Genomic DNA, 13147 nt, shown 5'->3' on the forward strand with positions numbered 1-13147 from the left:
GTGGGCGATAATGTGCACACATCATTCTAGTCGTAGCAGGTATAGCGTTCGGATGCGATGTATATTGGGGCGTTAAAACTTCGTTATGGCTGACCTCACAAATTTCAAAAGAGACATGATTGTTGGAGCCCGTCTTGCCGGGGCCACAGTAATGAAAACGGCCACTCTTGTTGGTGTCGGGAGAAGTACTGTATTGATGATAATGACAGCCTATAGCAAACAGAGAAAGACATCATCTACCAAGCATATCAGTGGCCAAAAGTCGAAGATGGCTGATAGACCCAGAAGGGTTTTGAAGCGGATTGTGGCCAGAAAGCACAAGATAACAACATCCCAGATAACATCTGAGATGGACACACATCTACAGGAAGGTGTGTCGACAAAAACTCTCTGCCGTGAACTGCATGCAGCAAACATACAAGGTAGAGCGACTATTCCAAAATCATTGGTGACACCATGCAATGCCTTGAAACGACGAACTTGGTGTCACGAACATAAGAATTGGACGCAGCAACAATGGGGGAATATCATCTGGTCAGACGAATCGTCGTTCACATTATTCCAGATTAACGGGCGTGTTTACGTTTGGAGAACGCAAGCACAAGCCTATGACGTTGACTGTCTCCTACCTACAGTTAAACATGGAGGGGGATCAGTGATGCTGTGGGGGCACGATGTCTCACTGTGGTCTCGACCCTCTTGATATCCTGGATGGGCGGGTTAATGCATCGGTTTATGTCAGTATTCTGGCCGACCATCTTTATCCAATGGTGCAATATTTGTTCCCTGATTCTCGACTTGTGTTCCAAGATGTAATTTGTAATTTGCCCGTTCACACTGCTGGAATTGTCGGAGACTGACTTGATGAACACCATGATGAACTGCCACACTTCGTTTGGCCCACTCGATTCACTTATATATTATCTCGATCCCCTTTTAATGTAATTGAATCTTTGTGGGGGTATTTTGCAGGCCAAAATGTGCAGTAGGTTTCCACTTCCAAAGACGCGTTCTGAATTAGAGGCCTTTTTCATGACTTGTATTTGTCCATCCCACGACGGATACAAGCTGTAATTAATGGAAAAGGGGGGCCAACAGCCTATCAATAACGATTTTGTCTCATTTCACAGGTGCCCATATTATTTTGCCTAACCCCTGTAATTCTTCGAGTGAGCTTGATTCTTAAAAGATAAATTTGGGTTGTGAAACAGCTCGAGCATGTGATCGATTGTCGAACCACCAACCTCATCCCCAATATCATATCTTGTCTGACCATATTGATCGTCCATTCTAACCACAAAAAAATATATATTTACCATACGCCACGTTTTGCAAGCAATTACAGTAATTTTACCTGTTTTAATCTTTGGTGGCGTATATTGCGCAGATGTCAGTTTCGGCACTAAGGGACAAAAATTGCATTGTATAGTTCAGAGCGGGGTATAATCCACATGTGAGTATTTTATCCGTCAGTAATGACATCTTACTTAAACAATGAATGGTTTTATTTGTTTTGTTTTCGTAGCCCTCTGAAAAGTGAAAAAAATGTCACTATTTCGACATGGACTGCCACGCGATAATGTTAAAATTTCTTATTTTAAGTACCTATATCTAATATACTTTCTCAGAAGGAAAAAAAATACAGGTTATACGCAAGAGTGTAAAATCCTCGCTGAGTAATTCTAAAGTTACGGTGTAGATCATTCGCCATTTTTGAATGTCGAGATAATAAGCTATTTTTATCATTCTTAGCAAAATATCGCCATGGAACTACATCGTTACATACTTGCATATATGAGAAATTCCCTTTACATGATTGTCCTTGTTCCTGTCCATGATTTGATATTCAATCAAGATGCGACAATTTACATCCTGATATTAGATTACTTCTTGGATGAACGTATTTTGAACTCTCAAATAATGACACGTGGGCGTTTTCAAGAATGCATAAACAATCTCCACTGATTTGCATTAGTTTATTATTAAAGATGTTTATATGTTGCTTCCCCAATCAACATTAGTGAGAGTCAACATCAAAGCAAACGCCGACAACGATGGTTGAATTCTACGCTGGGAACATTCACTAATAAACATCTAAAATATGAATTTTTTGGAAAATAATGAACTCACGGAAGAACAAAAACACAAACTCTAAGAAATATCATAGTGGGAATTTTGAAGTAATAAATGACAAACTAAGATGATGCAGACAGGGGTTCTCAACCTTTTTTTTATTATTCATCTTTTTAGTAAAACAATTCCATGGCGGACTTCCGTAGACTCATTTTTTTTAATTAGTCATCAAAGTTTACTGATTCATATTTATTATTTAAAAATATTCATAATTATTATTGTTTTTTAATTTTTTTTCTCTCGAGACACTGGTTGAAAACTGCTGGTGCAGACCAACATTCATATCGTAAAAGTATGAAACACAATAGATTGGAAGAGTTATTAAGCCTCTGCGTTCACCCCCATAAATGCGTATTGCTTTATTTTTATTGGGGCTGTTAGCATATTTTTATTCGAAATAATACATCGACACAGCAATTCAAATAACTAGAGTGGATTATATAATTGGCTGAAATCGTTAATTAAATATAAAATGTGCAGTTTGCATTGGTTTCAATGTTTCCTATAAACACAAATAAAATCTTGCTGAGCAAAGTTTCATTGTGACTACTTTCAGTTTCATTTCCAACTCACTCAATTTGGTGTGATTGTATAAAATTCTGAACATTAAATATTTCAGTAGCTCTTGAAAAATGGCACAGACAAAGAATCAACGACTTCTAGAATAAAAAAAAAAATGTACTCTCCGTAATTTTTTTAATAAAATTATCCAAAAAGATGTACTTTTTAAAATTCCAAAAAAAAAAAAAAAAAAAAAAGGGGAAAAAAAATTGGTATCATGGGTTTTTCGATCATCCATTTGCCATATGGATTTAAATATATATACACGGGACCATAGAATGTTAACATATGACTACTTATTAAAATTGATGGAACTCTTTCATTCGAAAATCAATTTATGGAGACGAAACAGTTGTACAAGGCTTAACCAAAGCTATAAAAATCGCGTAGAAATAATCGTATATGCGTCGATAAACTTTATAATTAATATTAAACACCATTATTACGACCATGATCATATATAATTATAAAATGAGATTGAATTATTGGTGGAATTGTAAATTCATTCAGGGATCGAGTTCTTACTGTCTTTTCCGGGTAATAATATCAATAGTAGATACTTAATGCAAGTGAATGATTTGTAACATCTCTGCAACAAAAGATCTCATTTGTGGCAAAATCCGTAGCTCATCAACAAGAAATAAGTTAAGATTCGTCTTGTTTTTCTTTTTTCTTTTATAAACTTATCGAATTCAGTGAAATGAATTTCGCTCTTTCCTTCTTTTTTCTCCGGAGATGGTTGATTTCTTCTCCTATTTTTCTTTTATTTCTAAACTGTTCTGAATAAGAAATAATGAACTGCATGCCTTGCCTTCAACGCCTCCATAAAAAAATAGAAAAACAAGAATTTCAAGAAAGAGAGAGAGAGGGAGAACTGAGAATATATATATATATATATATATAGTTCAAGAAAATGAATGAAATTCTTTTTTTAGACATTAACGGGATATTTGTTCTCTTTTTTTCTTTCTCAATAGAACTAGCAGATGGTTCCGTAGGAAATCAAAGCTAATGGGTTCGTTGCGTGCAACAACGGCACGTACCACGTTTATCGCTTCGGTTCCGATGTTCGTCCGATGTCGCTGCTACGCATAATAGTTTAAGTACCGGTAGCGAAATTTTGATTTATGAACAATGAATCAAAACGAGGCGTTTCTCAAGTTCGACTACTTCATAATCGGCGATCATAACGGCATATGATGTATCGATTACGGCCGATCTCATTTTCTATTATTTTTCTGAATCAATACAGTATATCCCAGGGAGGTGGTGTTTTCCATCAAATATGCACTAAAATTAACCGCTGAATTTATCAAACAGATTCGAGAACTGTCAGATTTTAGTTAGAAGAAAAATATATTGCTAACAGCTTTCCCCTTGAGATTTACATGACATGACCTACGGTGTTCCTGTTTCGCTTGTACGTGTGTTATAATGGTCGATACTCATAAATATTATATCACTTTCATATTAACTTCTGTGAAACGAGGAAACTATGAGTACCATATATTTTTTGTATAATCCACGGATAATACGAGGGTTGTTCAAAAAGTGTCAGACCATAAATTTTAATGCGTGAACCAATGAAGCTATATATAGGGAGGCATGGTTGATGCACGCATGTAAGCAATCCTAGTGAGCATGCTTACATTTTGTACCATGTTTACATCCTGTCCGCAGAATCTGCCATTCGACGGCAAACCACGATGAATGAGGAAGTGTAAGTTAGCGAATCGTCGCATTTTCGTTTTTGACCGGATGCCAGGAAAAACTAGAAATCCACTGCTGCATTAATAGTGTTGGACCTGCTAATTGCGACGCAGAACCTCCTGGTAGTGCTCCTTGGTGATGGTTTTACAGTGCGGTGCGTACTCGTGGTGAATCATACCAATAGACCCAAAGAAAACGATCAGCATGACTTTGACATGATCTTCCCTGAAGTGAACAAATCTAATATTAATATTTGCCTCGTCTACAAGTTCGCTGATTATGATTCGATGATCCCGCATCAATAGAACCCTGTCAGTAACGATTTCATTTCTGGATGTTGAGGGCCTACCAGAACGTGATTCACTCCCTATTTATGTGCGGCCATCTTTGAAGCGGTTGTACCACTCTTTTATCACGTTGTCGTATACATTTCTTCATCCGCGAAGTTCTGTTGAATTTTGGGGATCTTTTCATTCAGGAATCAACAAAACTCACACAAAATTCAAGGCAGTAGTATTGTTAAAGTTTCCCTGACATTTTGTAAAAACAGAATTCAGATGGCGCTCACTTACACCTCCTCCTTCATCGGCGGTCTACCGGCGACTGGCAGCTTCTGCAGGTAGTTAAAAATTCAAGAATGCGCAATAAGATCATGAACCAAGCCATGTCTCCCTCCCTAGCTTTACTGGTTTGAGAAATTATGGTCAGATACTTTTTGAACAAAACTCGTACCTAATTAAAAATACATCCGGATTTTTCTCAATGTGAATTATGTACAGCTGCGTCTTATCTGTACCATTTCCCCGAGAAGATGTAATGAATATAAATAACTAAAAATTAATTAAAAAAATCTCTTTTTCGAATATTCATAGAGGACGTACAGATGCGAGTAGAAAAGTCAACATTTTTTTCTAAAAACCTAAACGTGGCAAACAACGCTCCTACCATTTATTAAGATTTCGTATTTGATGAGTGAATTTTTCACATGAAATTTGCATCTGTAGATTATGCACCATTACGTATTTTGCTCAGGAAATTATGGTATTTTTTGAACGAGTACGAAAAGGCAAGAATATATAAAAATACAGTGCACGCCGCTTAATGTGATCATATCTGGTTTTGGGGCTTCTGATAACAAATGACCGATTGGTAACTGTATCCAAACAAAATCCTGGGCACAAGTATAATTGATAATATGTCCCGTTTGGTAGATCAGGAGGAATGAAAACGGGGCAACTCCACTTTTCGTCCCCACATAAGATAAGTATGTTCCATCTTCGCTTAAAATTGCGCAACTTTAAAATTGTGCAAAAAAACTTCCGACTAAAAAAAAAAAAGGTAACATATATAATAACACCAAAATTCTCTAATAACTATAAATGAAGTTTTTTTTATTTTACGACATTGGTCCGTTCCGTACCTTACAAAACTGATACCAATAAGCAAATGATAACACTATCCTTGATAGCAATTTGCTGCTTCTACTGTACCTAGATGTACTTATAGGGGTTTTGTTTGTAGTCCCTGTGAATTTTCATGAATTGAAATATATAAAATAAAGATAGTGTTGATGTTTTAGTGAGTAAAACCGCTCAAATTGGTGTTCATAAAATGGGTATACGAAATATTTGACTGTTCCTAAGAGAAAAACCGGAACTTCTATTAATTTATCCCCCAACCTATTTCAACAACAAGTTTTCAATAGGGTTGTTCCCAATACAAATTTGCAGTGAAAATTTACATTTGAAAATCGTAATTTATGATATATTGTAACAGTACACCAACTGAAGTTATAGTTACAATGGCATCCTCCGAAAACTGAAGATATTTCTTTTTACTTGAGAAAACGCTGCAATTTTCGATGTTCCTATTTTCAAAGACGTGCCAAACTTTGAAGTTTAGTGAGACGGTCGTTCTTTTGTGGAAACTACTTGGAAACATCAAATTACAAGCATATATATGCGTTATCCTCGCAGCTATAGCTGATCCAATGGATTTACACCGCATTCTAGGTAAGTTATGAATTTCCGTAAAATGCCCCTACACGGCTATTATGATACCATGAAATTTGCGAAAAGATATCGCCCCAAATTGGCAACTATTTCTTATTTAAATGAACTCTTACGCTATCCGTTGGGAGTAACTCGACTTTATAGCTTCTCGTCGGCGGAAACAGTCAACATATACCAAATGATTCTTAACAAATCGTGACTATGAATGAGAATCGCTCTCAATTTTTTTTTCTTTCCTAATTCGTATAAGAATTTCATAAGAAACTAATTGAAAGTGGTATAAATAATTCCTCAAATCTTTACTTTTACATGCGTTTTTTTCCTCCCAATGTTAATTTGGTCGCGTCTTAAAATTAAATCAGTCAGCAATTTCAAAGACGCTTTTCATTAGAGCATCGACGTATCCAAGACTTTCAATTTTTAATTAAGACACGAGCAGGAATTTCCAAGAGAGAGCTAAAGATGTTTATCATGTCGATGGAAATTAATCGTGTGGTACATTTCCTATTCATGCGACGAAGAAAGAAACAAAAATATCAAGCAGGTCGACTCACGTAGTTCCAATACCAGACATTAATTAATGTAATTATATTGCTGCATTGACATCGTTTATTTTAAACCAAGATCTCTTAACTAAGCATGTTAAATGTTACAGGTAAGAAATGAATCAGCATGTTTTAAGAGATGAGTAATTGAATGAGGAGAAATGCGATTCAAATGATAATAAACCTCAGTAAATAATTAAAACGCAAAAGTATATGGTACTTAGGGAAAAAAAATATAACGTAAAAGTTTGAATCCCTAAGAGTTTCTTTACACTGAAAATATTAGATTATTTCTTCACTGAAATATTTTGAATAGCAATAAACTGTGTGGCTATTGTGTTCAGTAATAAACAAAGACGATGGTCTATTAAACATAGCATCATTTCCGTACCGTAACGTATATGTTGCAGCAAATGTGATAAATCTGGTTATATGCATAATAACGAGTTACCATTGACCATTTTGGTAAGTTCGAAAAATTTATCATTTTTACCGGAGTTTACGCATCATACCCAAGCGTCACTGGTAAACATGATAAATCGTACAAACTGCATCACATTTGCCGATTATTATTCAGAATTACCATTTCATATTAGCAATTATGATAAATTGGTATCATTTTCTGGACAAGATTTATTATTTAGATGACCGCATTTAAGAGCCAGTCTTCGAACCGAATATAAAGAACTCTGCATTAACGAATTCTTCCGAACTTCCCCTTATTAACTGCTTTTTAATTCTAAAATTAGACCTCAATATAACGAACTCCAAAATAAAATTAATAATAATCACACCTCAATATAATGGTCTCTCATATGAAAAAAATCTCCACCCTATCCCGATATAATTATTTCACATATAATAAATTATATATTATATCATAATTATATTAAATTATATCATGCCCGGTATAACAAACTATTATTTAAAAAACTTTGATTTAACGAATTTTTACTAGTGTTTGTGCGTATGCAATCAGACTTTGAAAACTCCTATTTGATGAATTCTACGATCGAACTTTGATATAACGAACTGGAATTGAATAACGTTTAAAATTATACCCGAAATAACGATCTCATATTTGATAAATTTTTCGATTTCGTCCCGAAATAACGAACTCTCGTTTAACAACCTTAATTACAATCGACGACGCTTGGGTAGTATGCATAATCACCGGAAAAAGTGATAATTTTATCAAACTTACTAATACGAGTAGTTACTCTGCTTGATATATATCTTATATATCACATTTACCGTAACATATGCAGTACCTGTAATATGAATGATCACCCCAATATGAGTGATTTTTACTGAAATCGGTTTGATAAATTCAACAGAAAATAACACAGACAATTCTTAAAAATACCCTGGAAACTTCTGCAAAAAAATATTGATCTAAGGTCCGTCTAAAAGAGAATTATGTAGAAAAAATAAATCCCAAAAATATCATTGCCTAACATTGGGTGAAAAAAAAAAAACACTTCAACTAAGCATCGGAAATATTATTAACAAATAAAGTATATTGAATGTTGGAAGATTGGTATGTACTGGGGTTTCTTTGGATGTAAGAAAAATAGTTGAAAATAGCGTTTCATTACAGATTCTTCGTGAAAGTTTCTTTTTTCCCTTCTTCTCTTAGTGAAAGTATTCTATATCGCATACGGTGACAGATTCAGTTTTAAAATATTCCTCCCTTTCACGAATCAATCATTTTGCATGACAGGACTGGACTCGTTCTTTTTTCATACTAAAATGTTCTTTCTTTCTGAGAAAAAGAAAAAAATATATATAGCTCTTTTTTCTGTTTTGGTATTCATTCCAGCAAACGTCTGTAACTACCATTGCTACCGACCGCAAAAAGAAAATAATAACAATAAAACTATGAGCAGAAAGCCCGAAACATCTAGATGAATTGTCTTGAACTTTCTTTGTGTACATTCAGCTTCTGTGATTCGAGTTAATACATTTGCATTTTTTATCTCCGTAAGTATTGATTTTGAAAAATAAAATTGTTCAGTGAAATAAATGCTCATAAACTTTCCATGTAACTTTGAAATAAAAGATACATTTGATGTTTCATTTGATTTATATTGAAAGAATGTCATGTATTTGAGGGAAAAAATCATCATTGATCATTATTGATATGTACTTACTTTCATATTTCTTCATCAGTTATACCTTAGATTACTTTTCATTTTTCAAACGTTTGTTGTAAAATCCGGAAATTAAACGAAAACTTTTGAAAAGAAGACACTGAGTCGTTATCTTTAAATTACAGAAACACTTTTCACCGGGCCATTGGGATAGCTCGTTCCGTTTTCGTAGCATTCTACGATTGTACCGAACCCGTTTTATCAAAGTTAGCAAATATTTCAAACATGCAGTCTCTAGTGTATGCCACGTGACACGTTTTGTAAGATCTTTTCGAACGAAGAAAACTTAGCAACAACATTAGAAGAAAGTTCTGCATGAGTTCTTTTTCAATCTTCAGAGAATTTGTGATATATATAGCGTATATTTTGCACAAATGTACGTTATATGTGAATTTTGACGTCGGTAAACACTCTTCTTTATTTTTTAAAATCATTCGAGATAGCAAAAGAAAACTGAACAAATGTGTAATAGAAAATACAATATTGTGAAATATAAAACTCTAGCTGATAGAATAAATAAAATATAAAAAAAAGATAGCATGAAACGCAAGAGAGATCATCCATAAAAAATTATCTTATTCAATACAGAATTACAGATTTTTTTCCCCGTTAATTCTGGTATGGTCATATTGGTATGTCAATCTGCGACCATACGCACATACATTGCGAAGCAAATGACACCTAGTATTTTAGAAACTGACAAAATTGAGTACATTGTCTACGGCTACGCTATTTGAGGATAAGATCATATAATGAAATAAGACATAATTTCACAACGAAAATACGTCCAAATTTTCCTGATAGGTGAGCTCGAACTCGATAATCCCATTTTTGTGGATGGCTTTTACCGAAATAAAAATGACTTGAATGAATTGAATGAATTCAATCGTTTCATTTACATAGTATGCCACACAATCAAGTGTTCAAGGCGTCATCTACAATAATATTCCAACAAACGTAAGAGACTATTATTCTACTTATAGTATTGGAATTACCAACTAAATATAGAAAATTACTGAATCACAAAGGCTCAAAACATTGCCTAATATATAATACTATTTAGTGTTGATCTAATGCGAACTGCATTTATATTTTCTTTAAAAACATTACAGAAAATAACTTAGATGACAAATGCAGATAGTTTAGTGATACATGTCCTTGTTTTGATGAAAACAGTCTACTTAAAAATGTAAAAATATCATATGCTTATCTAACATCTTTTATTGACAGAATAAAATGGCTGAACTAAACAAGAGCAAATAAAAAATGGCCAGCAGTATTTTCCGATTATTTTCCTTTCGTTGCAGTTTTTCTGCTATATATTCGATTTCTTTTCGTGAACAGAATTTGCGATCATTTTATGTGCAAATTATGATCATACGCATCACATATGATAATACAACATAAGTTATTTTTCCCTGAAAAACTTATTGCAAAAAAAAGGTAAAATATCAGAATATTAAATATCAAACCCCATAACTCTGATACCGATATTAAAATTCCACAAGTACGATCAAACAATGCGTGATTGCTACATTTACGATTTTCTTTTAACCTCTTTGATAACAACGTTTCCGTTTCCGTGACCGTGATATTAATCGAATTTTCTACGTGGATAGCTATGCTCAGTCGGTCGTTGTGTGTTACGTCGGATATACCAGACGTGTATTATTACTTTATACTGTCTGTTGTTTCAGCCTCATAGATCTAACAGATGTCGAATGGCTATCTACCTCTTGATAATTTTTTTTATATTAATGTGAGTGAGTATCTAAGTCACCGAGGTATAATATTACTAAATAAATATGGTCTCGAATATACTTATCAATAAAATTATGTGGGATAAAATTGGATTTCATCATACACCTAAAAAGATAAAATTATTACGCACGGTTTTATGTCAGGGATATAATTTGTTTCATATTTGTAAACGGATTGTTTACTTAATGGAAGTCATAACTTGGTCTTTGATGTCAGTAAAGACAAAATTTATCCAGTAAAATTTCCACCAGATAAATAGAACACTTGATACGAAAATAGAGAAGCTAATTTACATCGTAAATTAAATTCGGTGTTGACTTAGATCTCAGCACATACATCCTCTTTCACATACTTATAAACGAATTTCGTACTGTACATAAAACCTTCTTTCACCATGTCCCTGAATGGAGTTACTACGGCCGCCATTGAAAAAAATATGACGGTTTTTAATGCAAAACTTAAAAAAAAACAGAAATACATATTTTTTACTTATCTTGCAATAAAAAATAATGATAAAACAATTATGGATATTCAACGATGTCGTTATATATGATTTTGAAGTAATTTTAAATGAAAAAAAAAATCCGTTTTTTACATAAACAAATATAAAATGAGTAAAATAGTTCAAGTTTATATGAGACCCATTGATATACCTTGTGTTCCATCAGATTGTATGACTAGTCCGTCGTCACGAAACCAAGCATCAACAGTTATGAAGTCCCGTACGAAACTCGGTATGTTGCATTTCATCACAGCTGTATTGTCTCGTATAACAAACTCATCATAAACACGAATTTCGTACTTTTGTTTTAGAACTGAAATGAACAAAAATATATCATGTAGGCACATGCATTTTAAATGCTATATGTACACATGTCATAATATTTTGAGTATAATTGTTTTCAGACATAAAATATAATATTCAACCTGTATACAAGGAAAGGGTCCCAAGGTGACGTCTTTTAAAAAGGTTCGAAAAAATTACCGTTAAAATTAAATTAAATTGTACTCATTTAAATATGAGTAAAATAATCCTACAGAATTTTTCTGGATCACTAAAAAAATATATAAATTGTAATATTTTGAACGCCAAGTGGAGGCCAAAAATGAATTTAAAAACCCGCGATCCTAGAGTGATGTCATTCAAACAATACCTGATCGTGTAGAGCCATTCCATAACAGAAAGCCTCAGCGCGAAGCTCGTGACGTCACTGAAGTCGTCCATTTCACCTAAGGTGACTGTATAAGGATTTCTAATCAATAATTATAAGCCTGCCTAAGGCTTTATTCTATATAGATGCTATATTTTCACCTATAGTCATTGACGACGATTTTAATAAACAAATGATTATCATTTGTTTAATAAGAATATGTACGTACTTTTTTTAAGTATTATTCCAATAGTTCATATTCATCTTCTTTATATCATTTTATTTACACTCGTATGAAAATGTATGTTTATTATGTTTAACTGTGTCATCACAACTACACCCATGAACAGCAATGGGAAATAGCTTTACTCGATTAACAGATTGTTTCTCGTGAGGACCTATTAGCACTGTTTTCATGCATTTTATCGGGTGAGGGAAACACATGTTATTGGCAGTTAGGAAAGAATGGAGAACAAAATAATTATCTTGAATAATGTGTTCCCAGCGGAACCGTTTTTGCTATACGTGTTAGTTATCTCTATGCATTAAGGATTCAGGAAGGCTCCAACTATTTTCCCTAATAGGAAGGGAGGAGTACACTAAATAACAGAGTAAACTAGATTAAAAAAAAAAAAACCCCGCGATAATATGAATTCCGTGCATATCTATAACTAGATTCTTCAATAGCAATCAATCATCAGCTCTTTGTAAGTTACCATGAAAAAAATCCCCAACTAGGTTTATAAGTAAAATATTAGCCGAGATATTTGAATTCAAAACAAGTAAAAATGAGGAAGAAAACAAATATTTGGTCGAATATTTGAACAGCAAATAATCGACCGCTTCACTCACAAGTTATTGCCAAGAAATTCGGATGATCTCTGTTTGACGAATCAGCACTAAATGCAAAACAAATTTTGATAACCTTGTTCTAACGTAATGACATGTTAGAAAAAGGAAGGGTCAAATAAAGTGGAAAAGTAAGAAAACAGTATATTACTACATATACTCTATCTATCTTATCTATCTTATCTATCTTACAGGTAAGAGATAGTAGGTATGAAGCACAGTTCCCTTTTCACCCTCATGTCCTTTTATTTGCCTGTTTATTTCCCCTTTTT

At 33.6% G+C, this 13147-nt stretch overlaps 1 protein-coding gene across 3 annotated transcripts in view; it reads right to left on the reverse strand.

Moving 5' to 3' along the window:
• LOC149078981 (cell adhesion molecule Dscam1-like) overlaps positions 1-13147 on the reverse strand; it is a 265953-nt gene that overhangs the window by 153832 nt on the left and 98974 nt on the right. For all 3 annotated transcript variants that reach the window (XM_089241228.1, XM_089241230.1, XM_089241229.1), the window contains exon 3: positions 11529-11690. In XM_089241228.1, coding sequence (XP_089097354.1) covers positions 11529-11690 — 162 coding nt within the window. The remainder of the gene's footprint in view (positions 1-11528; positions 11691-13147) is intronic.

This window comes from Pholcus phalangioides, unplaced genomic scaffold (genome assembly GCF_987345545.1).
Source record: "Pholcus phalangioides strain wild (caught in Gottingen) unplaced genomic scaffold, Ppha-v1.0 ptg000013l_1, whole genome shotgun sequence".
Taxonomy (NCBI): Eukaryota; Metazoa; Arthropoda; class Arachnida; order Araneae; family Pholcidae; genus Pholcus; species Pholcus phalangioides.